General features: G+C 44.0%; 1 protein-coding gene and 1 long non-coding RNA gene across 7 annotated transcripts in view; one reads left to right on the top strand and one right to left on the bottom strand.

The window, feature by feature from the left end:
- The window catches only part of LOC131833501 (uncharacterized), a 46301-nt gene extending 36720 nt beyond the window's left edge, over positions 1-9581 (top strand). Inside the window, exons 3-4 of the long non-coding RNA XR_009354496.1 lie at positions 5940-6118; positions 7039-9581. This is a non-coding gene — a long non-coding RNA (uncharacterized LOC131833501). The remainder of the gene's footprint in view (positions 1-5939; positions 6119-7038) is intronic.
- The window catches only part of TRAF3IP2 (TRAF3 interacting protein 2), a 47663-nt gene that overhangs the window by 6903 nt on the left and 22509 nt on the right, over positions 1-18251 (bottom strand). For 4 of the 6 annotated variants that reach the window (XM_059176835.1, XM_059176834.1, XM_059176837.1 and 1 more), the window contains 4 exons: positions 9581-9749; positions 6332-6510; positions 4002-4090; positions 803-871 (listed from right to left, as the gene is read on the bottom strand). In XM_059176835.1, the coding sequence (XP_059032818.1) occupies positions 803-871; positions 4002-4090; positions 6332-6510; positions 9581-9749 (506 nt within the window). Of the gene's footprint in view, positions 43-389; positions 506-802; positions 872-4001; positions 4091-6331; positions 6511-9580; positions 9750-18251 lie in introns of those variants that run through there. The other 2 variants (XM_059176841.1, XM_059176840.1) reach the window with 2 other exon arrangements.

Genomic DNA, 18251 nt, shown 5'->3' with positions numbered 1-18251 from the left:
CATTTCGCACAGGGGCCGCCGCTAAACAGACCGGAGTCCGGCGGCGGCAGGGAAGCTGCGGGTCCGCACTCCCGAGCGCCCTGCCCGCGGCGAGCGCGTCTCAGCGCAGCCGGCAGGAGCGGCCCCTTCCGCACAGAGCCCACGGCCGGCTGCAGACAAAAGGAAAAGCCGCAGGACCCCAGCCTGCTGCGACTCTGTCCCCCACCGCTCCCTCCAAAGGAAGCGGCTGCTTCAGCCGACACGGACACGCTGGAGGCGATCAATTTCTATCTTGTTAGAGCACAAAGTGTCCCAGTGGTCAGTATAGATTCTGTCAGTGGAAAACAAATCACAGGGCTGCGAGTGGGCGCCTGGGTGGGGGGCTGCGCGGCAGGGGGCCTCCTCCCCACCTCCTCCCCCTCCCGTGGAAGCTCTGGAGCGCCATCGGGCAGAACACTTGGGGTGGCCTCGGATTAAATTGAATTCTGTTGCTCCCTCCCTACTCCCTGCCTTCATTTCCGCTTTTCCTATTCTGGTGTAAAAAAAAAAAAAAAAAAAAGCCAAAAAAACAAAAAACCTGCTCTGATTGTTATCAACCACCTGTGTCTGGTTTGACCGTTATTTCCTGCCTGTGCATGTCCACGAGGGTGACCCCATCCTTCCTTTCCAGGTCTCTACAGGGCTGCCAACAAGCGAGGCTTTGTTGGGGGCTCTCGCAGCTCTGGACTTGGTAGGTTTGCCAGGGCTTCTTTCATAAAATAACTCCACAGGCGAATTGTCTTTTTTGCCAGAAAACGAGCTCAGAATTTGGGACTGTACTTACATCTCGAAGGTAGCGTTCCATCCACTTAATGATATCAATGCCTCGGATTCTATCCTCAAATATGTCAATCTACGAGAAAAAGATGTGGGAAGTGGTTCTTAATGAGAAGCTTTCTGTAGATGTGGAGGGAGAGAAAACACAAGAGACTGTATGCATTTAAGACTGGAAAAATTACGATTGCTTTTTGCAGGGAGGAACATATAAGTCTAAAACAAAATACAATTTTCTTAAAGTGTTCCCTATTTCAACATGAGTAGGCATTCAAGTATTAATATCCATAATTAGGATATAGTGGTACACATCAAAATCTATCTTTGGCTATACAATAATTATGTTTTAAAAATCTGAGAGACATAGTAGACCAAGTTGGATATAAGCCAGCAACATAGAGATTATATATATGTAATTTGAAAGGCTAACATGATATCATCCTGGAACATTTTAATGAATGTGTGGTGTACAAGTACTGAGATACAATTCTGGTGCTTTTGTTGCATTAGCCAGGTCATTATTATGGTATTATGTCCAGTTTCGATCTATGCGTTTAAAAAGGATTGGATGAAACTTGGCGCAAATCCAAGGAACAGTCATAAAAACAATTCCTGAGATGGTGGGAAAAGGTTTATGATGAAAGTCAAGAAGCAGATCTCTTGGGCCTTGAAAAGACTGATATTAAATATCAAGTCTTCGAAGGAATATTTGAAGGGGAAAAAAAACCAGTTATTTTCTATTTTTCAGAAGACTAAATAAGGCAGCCTTTCTGGTGCTCTGGCCTATCCGGTAGCCAGAAAGTAACATATGTGTGTACAAGGTGCTCCTGCTTATAAGACGGATTATACACTAGAATGGGTGACTCAGGGATAGTGTCCTCGAGGAGGGGTTATTTGATTGAGCCACAGTGCTCTCAGATCAGTTGTCCTAAATGTCACTCCTCCATTTAAAACGTATCAAGTCCTAGCCATTTAGCAAGCTCTCCAGGCCATCTGTGACCCAGCCTTACCTCTTTCCCTCACGTGCACTGTTTACTGCCCACACCCTGAAAGCATAACAGACCTCCGTGCTCTCCTCTCCCACATGCTGACTTCCTCGTCTTTGCCTCACCTGCTTCTGCCCCATTGTGACCAGTGGTACTGGACAGTAAACACATTATTATAACATCTTTTCATTGTGGGACAAAAAAGTGCCTCGAGTATACCAATCTGTCAGACACAAGTTCAGAATATGCATCTTTATTGATGAACACTCAAAATGGAATGGCTTTCTTTTTGGGCTGGATGATTCCTGCTTTAAAATGTCAGATGGCCAATGACCACATGAGGTGATCTTGAGAAAGCCTGTGTGGCTTTCGGTGACTGGACTGGTAACCCACTTCTAACATATGAGACAGAAGCAATACAATGTCGGGGCTGAGAAGAAACAAGACAGATGGGATCTACTCTTGGTTCTACTCTTGGCTTCTGTGCTTCCTACTCGTATAATTTTAAAAACATCACTGAAACTCTCTAAGTCTTATTATCTTTATTTGTAGTATGTGGTTAATAAGCCTACTTCCCAGGATGGTTGTAAGGACTGAAACAGTTGGACATGGAAAAGGTATATCATAATGCCAGGCTTGAAGTAGGTACTCAATAAATGGTTACTTTAATTGTTACCCCAGGACCTAAATTGTTCCTTGCTACTGAGGTGGGTTTTCTGGGAGGCACAATGTGCTGGACTGTTTCTCCAGATCTCCGCCAAAGCGCACAGCTTCTGTCAGGCCAACTTCTCCACACAGCTACTGTTATAGGCCAAATTGGTCTCTTCCCCCCAAATTCATTATTTGAAGTCTTAACCCCCCACTGCCTCAACCTGACTGTATTTGGTGATACACTTAGGGGCTCTTGATGTATCAATACAGTAACTTAGCTGTCCAGGGTGGGACTCTGTGATTCTACTAGAAGGCTTCCTGGTGATCAGAATCAAAGACAGACTTAAATTCTAAGTAGCCTCTGATTGGTAAGGTCCTAAAAACCTGTCCTCTTTTCCAAGGGCAATCAGTATGCTTACTTGGAAACATCCAAGAGTAAGATCTTTTCTGAGATGTTGGCCTTATGACCTGTAATTTGATTTTATGTCCTGGTTTCCACAGTGCTTTCTTATTCCAGAAATGAGAAATTGAAATGTTGGTTCCTATACAGTCACTAAGTCGGAATGTACAAATTGTATGCATCTTAAACTTGCGGACACTTCCATTAAAAAAAAAAAAAATTACAGAATAAAGAAAAAATGCAGTAAAAACTGTTAAAAATAATGCTAAGCAATCATTAAAATGGACGTTTAGTTACTAAGTAGTTCCTTTTGATCCTTCAACATTGCTATTCATAGATATTTTCCTTGATTTTTCACTACTCTCTTGAATTCACTGTCACTAAATACCCCACGGGGGCCTCTGGGAAGGAAAAGACGTGATCTCAGTGTTTGAGAAAAGGCAGCCCTTTGAGTGGCCTCCTGTGGTATTTTATTTATCCTATAGAAGAACGTACATGACGTGAAGCTGTGCTGTTGGAAGGTGCTGCAGGGAAACTTGGGGAGCGTGCACTTTCTGAGATTCCTTGGGCCAAGATCACAGTGCCCGGCAGGGCTGGGTCGTCTGCCTCCCCTAGAACTGACTAGACCAGCTGAGAACCTGGCCGTGGATTCCTCGCCCAGGAGCATGACAGCCGCGTCAGGGTGTGGAAGGCAGCTGGGCACAGCGGGCCTCGTGCTTCAGGCCTCACAGCCCACTGCCCAGCACTAGGACCTGGTGCAACAAGCAGGTGGCCAGGGGGAAGCCCGCAGCCCCCTGCACCACAGGAATCCCAGCCGAAGCAGGCATGCTTGGTGGAAAAGGGCCAAGTCCAAAGTGTGGTAGGCTCTGGCGTTTCCTTCAGGCCAGGGGCCAAGCTGCATTTGTGGTTAGCATGAACGCTCGCCATCCTGGCTGTTCCGAGGTACTCGGGGTTGCTCAGAAAGCATGCAAGAAGGAAGTGCCAGAGTCTCTGGATAGCTGAAAATCTAGAAAACAATTACCTACGTCCATAAGCATTCAGTTCACAATCCCGTACCTCAAATAATACAGTTTAAAACCTCAACAGTTATACGTATGGCTTTTCTCCCTTTGTTTTTTTTCCCACTGTAGTCACTTTAGCTGTTCAGCCTTCTCTGGGGATGAGATACTTACTGCAGTTTGGAAGCCATTTACCAGGAGGAAGTTCACGAATTTCACCACCTCCATGGCTGTGTCCATAGAATAGGTGATAAAGACTTTCCCTACGAGAGATTTTTCACATTTATTAGAAACTGGTCAGATTATTCTATCCTGAGCGCTTGTAAATTGTGTGCAAGGTCTTTCTGTCTTTCTCAAATAATGAAGTGAAACTCTGGGATGGGGGTGGTCTGAGGGCTCATGCCTGCAGCTGTGTGAATTGCTGTCCTCAGGAGAGGCCGAGAGGCAGGGGGTCTGAATAAGGGGGTGCAGACTGCCCCCTGCGCGGGGAAAGAGGAACGCGGGCAGCCTCGCACAAACCAAGGAGGCTGCTGGAAAACCACGTGATGCATTAATACAATCCATCAGCCAGAACCCACAGGTCCTTGAGATGAGGCCACCTCCCGGTTTCTTAGAGACACTTGGCACTGTGCCTAAGGAATACTCTCACAGCAGGCCACGAAGCCGAACCTTGCTAAGGGGCCACCCAGCAGTGTCCTCTTTTGATCTCACGATGCTCTCTGCTTGTTTGACAAGAGCAATTAGGGGAGAAGGAGGAAGTGGTTCCTTATGCCCTCCTGCCCCTTATGGGAGGGAGAAAGGCCACTGGTGGGAGAAAGGCCAGGCTGATGGGGTACACGAAAGCAGAAATGTTAGTAGGACTTTCAGTGGCTTGAAGGACTGAGATGCCACCTCAGGATACCCAGCGTCACTGACCCCCTTCCTCCTCCCTAGATCAGCCTGAAGCCACAGAGGGCCCTGTGCCCACGAGCCTGACCCAGTCAGGATGCAAACCACTGTTTTCTCGCACTAAAATCTTGTGGGAAATTATCTAACTAGCACGGTGATGGGAGAGATGAATAATCTCGGAGTGTTGGCTTTTAGTCTGCAATGGACAGGCTCGATCTCAGAAAGTCCCTGGGGCAGAGCGTGGAGAAGAAAGGAAGGCTAGAGAGAAAATGTAAATGTGTATGTATTCATCTGTGCTTGGGCTCTGGTGCTTTGGAACGGATCTCTCAAACAGAAGTGTGGACGGCGGTTACATTGACTCATTTAAGCAGTCCTGTTGATAGCACTCAACCTATCCTTAACACCCAATATTCAACCAACTCCTACATAAGAATTTTGGGACTCCTTTACAGACTAGAGTAAGATAAATAATGATCTACAGACTGACATCAGGGTGCTGACCGATGCAGAATTCATTCTCCAGAAATACTCAGAATTAAAATGTGTGAGATCTTGGGATGCCTGGATGGCCCAGTGGGTTAAAGCCTCTGCCTTCGGCTTGGGTCATGGTCTCAGGGTCCTGGGATTGAGCCCCACATCGGGAGCGGAGAGCCTGCTTCCCTCTCTCTCTCTGCCTGCCTCTCTGCCTACTTGTGATCTCTGTCAGATAAATAAATATTTTTTAAAAATAAAATAAAATATAATAAAATGTGTGAGATCTTTAAGAAGATTAAATAAATTTTTTGAATGATAAAGAACAGTGGATCCTTGCCACAGAAATCTTTAGGAGTCCTAAATGACTAGAGCACAGATTCCCCAGATGGGAGTTATCAAATGCAAAAGGCTTGATTTCCAGGTTTGTTTCAAAGAGGCACCCAGATTTGCAAAGGGCTTCTCAGAATTACCTGAGCTTCTCTAGCAAGCACAACAGAATATAACAATTTCACAAGTAGTGGCTGTTTTCCTAAGATTCCTGGAACTTACTGTCTTGACTGACCTTAATATGAGAACATTTTGGTGATAGTTCAACATTTCTGGTTCTGGCTGCAAAATATGGAAAAAGAATCATCACCTGACACTTAGTCGAATGTTTCTTTAAATAAAAGGCTTAGTTTGCATTTGGTTGTAAAGCAGTATGGAGAATGTGAGACCGCTTTTTCCAAACAAGATTGCTCATTCCTACAGGAAATGACCTCGTTCTTGATGGCTGCTGCTAATTTATGGCGAAACACTAGGTCCCTGGCCAATACCACATGGACATCCAATCAATTTACCCAGGGGCAAGTCCACTCAAGGGCATCATTTAGAAGAGAGAAGCGTTCGGGTTACTTGTCTTTGGAGTATATGTTTAAGAAAGTCTCGCGGTAAGCATTTTGTGAGTATTGCTGGTGGTCTCAGGGTCACTAAAAACATTGCTACAAAATGCGGGTTACTCTTTTTAGCCAAGAGTAAAGAAGTAAAATTTATTTCACTGTGTATATGAGAAATACCCAAGATTATGGGTGAAAAATCCTCAAGTATTCTGAAAGTATAAGACCTGGCAAAAAGAAGAAAAAATAACACTGCAAACAACTTACGTAACTCTTCTGGCAAATTGCTTGTTTTCAGAGTTCCTCTGGCTGGAGGGTTACTAAGGGGTCTAGGGACAGCAGCTGGGGACGGAGCCTGGGGACCCAGTGGTCTCAGTTCTGCAGGACACTCCAAGGACTCCTCAGGAACTCCAGCTCGATGAGGTGGCTGGTTATATAGTTGGTCCCTGGAAAAGAACACGTTTATAGTAAAATTTTCGTTTTACAATGGCCAATCCAGAGGGACAGAAAGTCTTAGAGAAGCCAGTGAGCTAGCTCTTCCCCTCTGCCTCTGTTTCTTTCCTAAGCGAGGGTTGCTTCATTGAATTTGAGTCAATAAGTGATTGGCGGGCAGCCGAGTGGAAGGACCCGTGTGAGGGTTCAAAAGAGGGAACTTAATTCGATTTCTCCATTTAAAGACTGTCTAATTGGGAAGATAAGTGGTATGTACAAGGCAGACATGGTCACCAGTAAAAGAAAGTAGTATAATGGGTGATATACAAGGTTGGTGTTACAGGCATTCAGATAAAAAGACAGGACTTTTAACTCATGACAGGTAACATTTAATTGTGTATCAGAAGGTAGGAAAGGCCTTGTAAGCTTCAAGTTTTTATGTTGTTGCTAATATATAGATGAGAAATCTGATTTTGAAGACCCCTTAGAGAAGTTTCTACCACATCGTTATATGGCATCTTTATTATTTTTTTGGTTGACAGGTACACTTGTGGGAGATTTGGAAAGCCGAAGGATTCTGTGCAAAGTGCTGCTGTGAGGTGCCGAGCTCGTCAGGAGGTATCCCCATGTCCTATTACCAGCCTCCCTTGTCAAGTTAAGGGCCTAGGCAGCCATTTTGGGTCAGTACAGATCTAACAGGAACAGAATGGATCTAGTCGTTGCAGTGGCTGTGGCTTCCTGATTCTGGATTGTACTATGACAGCGTGGCCTCCAATGGAGAGTTCTCTGGTGACTTTCTCATCTTCTGCCTCTCTCCCTGAGACAGAGAAAGCAGCTTCTTTGGCATCCTATTCTGTGGTGCTACTTGGGATCTTTCTTGGAATGCTGGCCTAAAACTTGCTCCTCCAATGGCCAACAATTCTAGAAGCACTCACCCTACTGTGTTAAATCCCTTCTGCTACAAATAACTAGAGTTGTTTCTGGGTTCCTGACAGGGGGACTAAAACTGTGTCTGTAACGTTTTATTTCCTTGAAAAAACAAAACAAAACAAAAAACCAAAAAAACTCTGAAGGATGTGTGGCTCTTTGTTAACATTTAAAAAAAAAAAATCTAGGGAGTGGGAACATGGATGTTTGTTATTTGTTGTAGGTTTGAGATGGTTTTCTATTCTAAATTTTAAAAACTGCTTTGATTTCAAAATTGTTGTGTATCTGCCCAGTTTTTATAGATTATTGCATACACTTACATTTTTACCCAAAAGAGTAATAAAAAATTTTGAAAGTCTTATGCAACGGGACTTAAAATAAAATTACACAGAATCTCAAGTGTACTATATTTCTGAAGTGTGAATGTTTGAGGAAATTATTTTTATTTTAGATTTTTACTAATACATAGAAAAAAAATCCTTATAAAATATGCCCTCATCTAATGGGGACCCAGGTCCACATCTTTTTTGCATTAAATTCCTTTATACTGAAAGTTACTTGGTTGTAATAGAAGCAATTGCTCATTAGATTAAAAAAAAATGTTAAAGCTTTGGTAATGTTAAGAGACCTCCCTGGAAAAACAATATCATGGATATTAATGACAGAGTAAAGTTTCTATGTCAAGGTTTACTTTCAAATTTATCACTGAGGACTAGTTTCTTTATCCAAACTTATTTTTCATTATCCTAAAATGATAAAATAAATCCAAGGAGACCACAGCAGGCTTAAATGGATGTTACAAAAGCAATTCCTCTGTACTAACTTCTCAATTCTTCTGTAAATCTAAAAATATTTTGAAATAAATGTTTATTTAAAAACTTACTATTGCCTCCCCTATCCAATGCCAGTGGACATGTTTCATAAGGATGCTTAAGTTGTGTTTGTTTTCTTGGACTTGTGGATATTTCTTATGCAAGAGTACTTTTCTGGTTGTAAAATCACATTGTCTTGATTTCGTTATTTAAACTCTGTGCCATTTTTTTAAAAGTTTATTTATATTTCAGTAAACTCTACACCCAACTTGGGGCTTGAAGTCACAACCCTAAAATCAAGAGTCACATGATTCTCCGATGGAACCAGCCAGGTACCCCAAATTCTGCATAATTTTATTCTTAAAAAATAAGAGCTCTGTCAAGAAAGAAAATCTGAGAATGTTTGGGCTTTTTAGGAGAGGGGAAAGCAGGCATGTGCCTTATCTGCCATTGTAAATAGAATGGGCTTTTCTTCTTTTAATAAACTTTCTGAGCTAATTACCCACTTCCGCATTTCTGAAAAATCTGCTTTAAAAGGATCTTTGTATCTCTCTTTGTATCTCATTCTAGTCTCTCAAAACAGAATATAATTTTACTTTGAGTGGTATATAAAAATTCTGCTTGAGCAGGAACAAACCTTTCATCTACTCTTCAATTTTTTTCTTAAGTTAATAAGTTCCATTTCTAGGAGTTCTTCCTCTGTATTTTAGATCCGTAAATTAAGAGAAGAGGAAAATGTGAAGAAAAGTCAAAGGAGAACAATGAGGGGGAGACATGACTGAAGGTTAGACAGCTGGTCTGGTCAAGCAAAACCAGAAATGGTTTTCTGAAAGAAGTATCGGAAAGACCTAATAATGGCGCTCCGTATGTGTGGGTGCTTGTATTACAAAAGAAAACAACGGGCTTTTTAAAACTGCTACTGAGAGTTAACGGAATTTAAAATTTCAAAGTAAGACATGGATTTAAACAGGCGTGGAAACTAGGGATATAAGCAAGAATTTCCTAATGGCGGAAGTCAGTCCCAGTAAAAATAAAAATCTATTTCTGAGCTAAAAGACCACGTGACTTGAGAGTAAAAGGAGGGGGGAGTGTCACTTGGCATCTTAAGGGCCTTTCCTTCAAGAGAATTTTGACAAGTCACCAGTGGCTTGAATGTGTCTGGTGGAGAGATTCCTGACCACCAGCCGCCATTTCCTCCTGACTCAAAGAGTCTGTTCTTCTGTGGACCTCTGTCACTAGCCTGGGTGGCACAACAACAGAGAGTTTTGATACATCTTGGTCCCATTGGTATCGTTCTAAATCATCACTAAAAAATGTCTGAAAGTTGGCCCTGTCATAGTGATACCTTGGGAGCCCCAGGGAGGAGTGGTCTCTTTGTGCGGGCCTCTGGTCTTGGTCCCAGGGGCTGGGGTAATTCAGGACGACCTTCTGCACAGGCCGTGGGCCCCTCACACTGGCTCCAGGGATGGGCTGGACCACTTGGTGGTAGGCTGCTTGGGGGTGGTCGTGGCCACCTGTAGGGGAAGACAGCAAAGTGAACAGGGCAGAATGACTCGAGCACCTTTGTAGGAAAGCAGAAGCTCAGGGCCATTTTTTTTCTCCATATCGTGGGTTCCAGATATCAGTTACCACTTCCGTAATGCTTGCCATATTTCTGTACTGTTATTTACTTGATTGTTTTCATGAAATTGAGTCATTTTTTTTTCCCTAAATAAAAACATCTGTGAAATCACGAGTTCGGTGTTCTAATTGGAAAGCGCAAAGCTCCACACAGGCCTCTATTTTAATAAGATACTTAGGATAATCCAACCACGAGAAACTCTCACACCAGCATTCCGACCATAATTTTCCAAGTTTCTAGAACCCAAGGCTAGGAGAAATTATCTCCATGATAGATACAGAATTGATACTCTCTTTTTTCCTTCCCCCAAGGGGACACCACACACACACACACACACACACACGTGCTCTCACACACATATACCATTCCCTTAGGAAGAAGTAAATGAATGAGGAAAACTAGGCTCGTACCTCTGGGAAGCAGATAACCGGTTGGCAACATCTCCCAACTTTCTCGGTTTTTGTTCTTGTTAAAGCCTACATGCACTAGGGGCCGCAGCACTTAGGAAAGGGCCAGCCCGAGAGCAGAGCGAGGATGGGTGGCGACTTGTGTACATGTGTCATCTAAGAGAAAGTGGGTCCCAGCCAGGCCAGGAAGCAGAAGGGTCCCCAGGGAAGAGCGGCAGCCTGCCTGAGCAGGTGGAAGATAAGAATTGAAGGGCAGAGGAGGGAGGTGGGAAACCAGGCAGGTTGAGAGAGGAAGCCCCCCAGGGACCTGCCCAGGCCCCAAGGGGCTAGAGAAGGACATCTAAGCAGTGAGTGTGGGGATGCGCCTTAGGGATGGGTCTAGCCTATGGAGGGGTTGGAGAGAACCAAGTGGATAACCGTGCAGCACAGACCACGAGTACCTCCTTGTGATCCACGCACCACCGCCTCTGCCCAAGAAGGATAATCCAGGAGGCAGAGCTGGTCACAAGAAGAAGGAACCTTGTTTTTCAAAACACTGATTGGCCTTTATTCTTTTTCTGATGATAATAATAATGCTGTTTGCTTGCTGTGAAGGTAGGATACATGCAGGAAGGTAAAGCGAAATAAAACTAGCAAGTAAGCAAGCAAGCCACAGACAAGGTGGGTCAGAACCAGAACGCAGGGCGGTGGGGGGCTGGTGAGAATGTGGCTGGGAATTCTGTTCTTGGTTTGGCAGTCAGCAGCCATGGACATTTTCAAGGGAATGTTCAGGGGAACGATAGCCTCAAGTATAGACAAAAAACAAATAATGTGCATGTTCACTGTCTCCAGGTCTCCACTGTCTGACTCAGGCAACTTGGCTGGGTGACCCTGAAATGTGGCCAAGCCAGTCTCTCAAGCATGGTCAGGTTCCCTGGGTTCAATCTATTGTCTGCTTTGACACAGGACACCAGCCAGGTCCTTCCTGTCCCCTCTCCAACACAGGCTGTCTCCTGGCCCAGCCCCTGATGCCTTCCTGAAATTGCTTAGGGCTGGTTTTGATGTTGTGTGTGTGTGTGGGGGGGTGCTTAAGGAAGGGGAGGCAGGATGGAGAGATGTTTCTGGATCTATCTTGGCTCCCTGACTAATAAAGGAGACCAGGACTTGGAGAGCATGCCTACGAGTGGGGACACGGGACTGCATAAGATATACCCCAAAGACTTGGCTCTTACAGCCATTCTGGGGCAGGTCAAACATATTCCAAGGAGTCCAATGGCCAGGTGGAAATTCAGGGCAACAAAGCAGTTGCCACTGCTGTTCTTTTTCCCTAGAAAGGGGGAGAAGTGTCACGGCCATTAGGTCCCCAGGCAGGGGCCAGCCCTGCTTTCAGATGAGTCTTGTGTGAGTGGACCATTTATAAAACCAGCTACAGCTACACCCCTCCGGAGCCCTCCCCTTGCACTTAAAATCCTCCCTGCATGACTGCATCCCTGCCCTTGACCTTAGCCCCTCATATGCTCTCCCAAGCTCACCAAGCCCCAGCTACCTTGGTCATCTTTCTTCTTGAACACCCCAAGCTTGTCTCTACCTCCAGGACCATGAGATGGCCATCCTCTCTGCCTAGTGTGCTCTCACACTCACACAGACCAGCTTCTTGTTGTTCGGGCTTATCATGTGTTTGAGTAAGCATGACTCTTACTTGTCAACTTTTCGTCTGCCTTCCCTACCGGCATCTAATGTCTGTGAAAGCAGGGACTGCATCCGTTGGTTGCCATGTTGCACACAGGGATACTTAGTTAACACGCGAACGAATGGAGATTGCATGCTTTCAAAGCCAACCTCCTGCACACAGAGAAAGGGAAGCCACGAGACTGGCCACTTAGCTGCAGCCCACTTGAGTCTTGTCTCCCTCCACAAGTAGGAAGGAGAAAGACGAGGTAAAAGAGAGGAAACTTTGCTGGAGGCCTTGAAAGTTGTTCATGTTTGCAGCCATTTTTGCTTCCCTGATCCATTATTAAGTGGCTAATAAGGTTTTACTTGCTTTAAAAGGGCTACCAGGCTCTAATGATAGGGTTTGTTTCTTTTCCAGAGAGCGGATGTTAGTGCTCTTAATCAAAAGCCTTTGAGTCGAGGTCATATGATTTCTAACAGATTATTTCCCCGCACAACATGTTTTTGTCTCATAGCAACAAATCGTGTCATTAAAATCACTAAGGCATGTGGGCTAAGGTTTGATTAGCTGTAACTTTCATTTCTGAAACGGTCACCTGCGGTAAAAACTTACAGTGGTTTACGTGAACAGATGAAAAGGATCCACCTTCCCAATTTTTAAAAAATTGACAATGGAGTCCTCAGTGCCATGCTTTCATTGGCTAAAACAAAAAGGTATCGAACTCCAGAGGATCAATCAAAAATAAGCTTTCCCTTTTGTGAGTGAAATTTGGTTGTGTGGAAAACTGGCTCAGTAAGAACGTTTATCAGGTAAAGGAGTATCTTTTCATTGCTCACGTTTTAATCATTCTGTTCCACGATGTTGACCGAACTTTTTTCCTTTAGTTGGGCTCCTCGATAGAGAATTGTGGCTAACATTTATTCAACCCTCGCCCCATGCCAGATACTGTACTAAGTTCCTTATTTGGGATTAGAGAGGTCAATTTTCTGTTTTCCTAAAGAAGTTCAACTTACGATAAAATCCAGTTCCCGACCCTGCTCCTTGCATCCTTCACCTTGTGGCGTAGCTCACCTCGCTCCAGCCCTGCTGGCTCGCTTTGGGTGCCTTTGGTGCCTTCCCTATACCAAGCTCCTTGCTTCCTTCTCCTTCAGATTTCAGCTCAAATGTGTCCTCTTAAGGAGGTCTCCTCTTACCATCCTACTAATGTCCGACACCCAGTTTCTTCCTGTAGGGCCCTTAGAACTTGTATGTTTCGTTTGCTGATTTCTCCTCCTAGCTGGCTGCTTAGGAGCCGGCGAACTCCATGAAGACAAGACCACGTGTGTTTTATAGCTGTACACCTGGTGCCTAGCACAGGACTGGGGAAACATTTGTTGAATAAATTGATTAATGAATGGACAAGTTCTGTTGCCAGGTCCCTTCAAGCTCCCTCCTTTCCTCTCCTGCCGTCTTGCACAAGACCACTCAAGATGGCCTTTCCAAGGCTTGCTGTCACAAAGGCCGTACTCACGATTAGGGATAACTGCTTTCCCCAGGAGGCAGGGAACAGAAAGAACTTCTTTTTATTCATTCAACAAGTATCTGTTGAACCTCTATTGCTAGCCATAGCCACGCAGTGAACACAGATAAATAGGATATAGTTTCTCTGAGTGGCTCAAAATAGAGAAAAATCTGTTTTGTCTGTGGGTGTCTGTTTTGAAACAGAAACCCACACTCGTTAGTATGTGAGAAGGGGAGGCGTGGAAGTCAGCAGCCACCTACTTAGTAGACTTAAGAATTACTGCCCAAAAGTATCTCCCTTACTGACTTGTCCTCGGTGCCTAAAATTCCATCAAGATAATTTATTCGGCAGAGGTTGGAGGACAGAAGGCAGTGGATGGTGGTTCAGGCGAGTGATTTGTAAGCACTGGAACTCCTCAATTCTGAGGCAGGGTTAATCACAGAACAAAGATACAAATCTTGCACACTCGTAAATGGGTGCCCAGAACTGTGTGTTATTTATCAACCTTAGGATCCTCTTGGCCTGGGTATAGACGGTCTTCATGTTACTGGCCTTTTACCACTTGGAATCTGTAAACCAAATCCTAAACGAGGTTTTCCACTTATCAGTCAAAACATTCAACATTTTTCTTCCTTATTAAGCATGGTATTACAAGAGTACGAGACAGAAAATAAAATCTGATTTTCAAGTTGTCAAAAAGCATGATGATGTAACGCAATCAGCTTGGCCAGGAAACAAAATGGCCAACATAAACTGTTACCGGAACAGCCGTAAGCAGCTGGGGTTCCTGAAAGGCAGCTCCTTCCTTTATCATTTTTTCCATCTGGGTTATTTTTTTCCCCCGACTTTTAACTGTGCAGGCACTCCAGCATACAAATGATCACTTTCTTTTCGGGTTCCTTCGAGCAACAGTAGGCATATGCCCACAAGTGTATGTTATTCAGTCTTCTTGGTAGAGAAAGCAAACATTTTGATAGTAAAACAAAGGCTCTTTAGATTTCATTATATTCTTTTTTTTTTTTTCCCCCAAGTGATTTGCATCATGGGTTTTATTTGATTGCACAGCCAACTACAACCAGCCGTTCTGGTGACCTTCAGTGGAAGGATCCTGGGACAGTACGGGGCCAGCTTCTCTGGGGAACTGGTCGGGGGTAGGGGAGAAAACACCGGCTTATTCAACTTCTACTTACTCTCTACTCATTTTCGCTAGCTTTGAATTTTTTTTTTTTTTTTTTTTAACATAGAAGGGGTGACCAGTAACTATTTCTCCTTTAACTTGCAAAGACGAAGGTATGCCATTTGCATGGCGATCATTATTTATTTATATTTTCATTAACAGATGAGGAAGTAACGCTCTCGGAAAGCCAAGGAGAACCACGTAGCCATGGTTTCCAAGCATCCCTTAGGTGAACAGCTCTTTTGAAGTGGTTTTGTTGGCAATTAAGTGCAGTTATAGTCCTGACAGGAAACTAAGCATTCGTACACCTGCTCTGAATGCTTAAAATCTGTGCCAGCCGGAGGGAGGGAGGGGCGCGCTACAGGATCCATGTAAGGAATAACAATAATAACTAAGAACTGCTTGTTGGGGAGGGCTTCCATTCCCAGCGCCCTCCGTATATTATCTCATTTAATCTTCAGGGTGACCTTCCTGGGAGCCGTTGGAGCCAGAGGCCTCATCAAGCTTCCCAGCTTGAAACCCTTCAGCCCTGGGCTTCCCGGACAAAGCCAGCCCAACCCTGACACAACCAGTGATGGATGCTTTTGGGAGCCAGGGCCAGGGTAAAGAGAGGCACGGGGAATGAGGCTGCCCTATGCTCTCATTCCCCCATGTTCTTTTCTCTTCGACATTTACTTATTTTTAAATATAAAAATAATACCTGTTTGCTGTAAAAAAATTAAGTATATAAAGGTAAAAGGAAAAGTCTCTCTGTCTCTCCTGAATTCCCTGCCCCCACCACCCCCAATGCCTCGATCGGCAACAGTTAAAGCAATCCTTCCAGACTTTTCAACGTATGGTTTTTAAACACATTTAGCTTTTTAAAACACATATGGAATTAGCAACGCACCTTGCTTATCCACCTAATTTTTTTTTTTAAAGATTTTATTTATTTATTTGACAGACAGATCACAGGTAGGCAGAGAGGCAGGCAGAGAGAGAGAGATGGGGAAGCAGGCTCCCCACTAAGCAGAGAGCCCGATGCAGGGCTCGATCCCAGGACCCTGAGATCATGACCTGAGCTGAAGGCAGCGGCTTAACCCACTGAGCCACCCAGGCGCCCCCCACCTAATCTTTTTTATGTCAAAATGTATATTTTATTCTGTGTAACAGTGAGCTAGCAGTCCACTGTATAAATAAACCACAACTTAGTTATCTGTCCCCTTATGAGTAGCATCTGAGTTGCTTTCCTGCTTACTTTATTGTAATGATGGTTTACTAAACATCCTTGTTCACATGTTTTTATAGGCTTGTTTAGTGCTTCTATGGGATTGATCCTACAAGTACGCCTGATGGGCCAAGGAAGCACATTTAAAATTTTGATAAATAGTGAGATGCCTTCCAGAAGGTTGTAGGTTGTACCAATTGCCACTTCTGCCAAGAGCAGGTGGGAGTGTTCATTTCCCCATAACTCCATAATCCCACAACAATGCATGTGAGCTGAGGGTTTTTCTTTCCGCACACCTAAATAGGAAAAGGGCAGCTTAAAAAATTTTGCATATATACATTTTTCTTAACTTTAGTAACACGAAGCTTGATTTCAAATGCTTATTGTTTGTGTTTCTTCTGTGAATTATCCCCTTCTCCTGCCCAAATTCTCTCCTTTGCCTTTCCAGACCTCTCCTCCTTCCCAGGACCCACAGCGGCCTTCTCCTCCCTGCTGCAGTGGAAGGAGATAGTGGAGGGAGAAAGGGCAAGACAGCTGAGGAGAGAATTTCATCAGCAGGTATTAGAGACTAAGAGTCCCTGGTCCGGGGTGTTTGCATTTTAAAAGAGTCTGCCCAGAGGGGGCATTTTGCTCTTGCTTCCGAGACTGGACTGCTTGTGGTGTCATTTCAGGCTTCAACACAAAAAAATACTTGCAAGTGGGAAGATCTTTCTGGAATCCTCAAATCATACCGAGTTAATGCTTTCTTTGTCTATCACAATGAGGCTTTCTCCTGATACCAATAAAGGCAAACTGCCTGGGACTTAGGATCACAAAGCCCTTACAAAGTATTCACACTTCTACACATTAATATAAGGAATTCATCAGAAATGCAGATTAAAAAAATTTAAGAAAAAAAATGCAGATAAAAACTTATATACATGATGTTTATCCTCCAATTTCTTTTTGGATCAGAAACTGGAAACTCTTTACATTGTCCAATAACAGAGAAGAACTTAAAAATGATTCGGTAGATCCATCTGAGAAAACACCATGTAGCATTTTTAAATGATTCTGAAGAAGTGCACTGAATGTCACTGGGAATTGTTTTAATTTTACATTAAATATATATGCTATAGATAGTCATATTTCATAAGTCAAAACCCTCAAAAGGAATGATATTTAGGAGATAGAAACATGAATAGGACTTTTAGGCATATTTCAATTTTGTGAGCAAACTTATATTGCTGTTATGATCAGAAAATTTATCTTTCAGTGCAGAGAGTAGAACATTAAAAAAGTAGTTGATGGGGGCTCCTGGGTGGCTCAGTGGGTTAAAGCCCCTGCCTTCGGCTCAGGTCATGATCTTAGGGACCTGGGATAGAGCCCTGTGGAGGGCTCTCTGCTCAGCAGGGAGCCTGCTTCCCTGTTCTCTCTGCCTGCCTCTCTGCCTACTTGTGATCTCTCTCTCTGTCAAATAAATAAACAAAATCTTAAAAAAAAAAAAAAAAGTAGTTGATGGTTTTAACCTCACAGAATTATTCCCTTTTAACCTGGAGATCATGGAGAAATAAATGCAACCCCAACGCTGGCAAGGTTCAATCCTCAGTGAATCAGACTTACGGAACTCTGCCGCCCGCCACACCCATCCTATGACCGGGCACTTAGAGCTGGCAGTGGTGTCCACAAGCCCAGCCAGTGACTTCCCAGCCTCCAAGACTCAAGGTCCCAGTTTTGGGCCTCAGAGGCTCTTTCTCCCCGAGCCCTGCTGCTTCCACAACTCCTGGCCTCACTCTTAGCCTCACAATCGTTCCTACCTTTTGCTTCCCAACATCTTCTAAGTTCCTCTATGGCTTAGCTTGAAGGTCCTTCTAGAAACCGGCCCAGATCAATGCCTCCTTTAGGCTCTGCTCCCTTGTGCTCTGTCAGAACACCTCATGTCAGCATGGCATCTGCTCACGGACTCCTCATGTCTACTTCTCCCTTCAAAATACAAGTTTTTGTACAGCGGGACAAAAATTTCTCTCCCTCCTTTTTTTTTTTTTTTTTTTTTTAATTAGGAATTACTCCGTTGCTCCATTCACTTTAGGCAGCTTTATAGGAGGTGTACATGTACAAATACAAAAAATTGAGATCACTTACAACATTTTTGGTTATTTTTAGAATTTATTTTAAAGCTAGGCATCAGGGGCGCCTGGGTGGCTCAGTCATTAAGCATCTGCCTTCAGCTCAGGTCATGATCCCAGGGTCCTGGGATCAAGCCCCGCATCAGGCTCCCTGATCTGTAGGAGGCCTGCTTCTCCCTCTTCTGCACCCCGGCTTGTGTTCCCTCTCTCGCTGTGTCTCTGTCAAATAAATAAAAATCTAAAAATGAAATAAGATAAAATAAAATAAAGCTAGGAATCAGGCCTTTGGTCAGACTCTTTGGTTTGACCATTTGAACTACTTCGTGTACAGCATTTATTTGCTAAGA

Source organism: Mustela lutreola, chromosome 6, assembly GCF_030435805.1.
Source record: "Mustela lutreola isolate mMusLut2 chromosome 6, mMusLut2.pri, whole genome shotgun sequence".
Classification (NCBI taxonomy): Eukaryota; Metazoa; Chordata; class Mammalia; order Carnivora; family Mustelidae; genus Mustela; species Mustela lutreola.
Note: the sequence above shows the minus strand (reverse complement) of the source record. Positions and strands in the feature narration are given on the sequence as shown.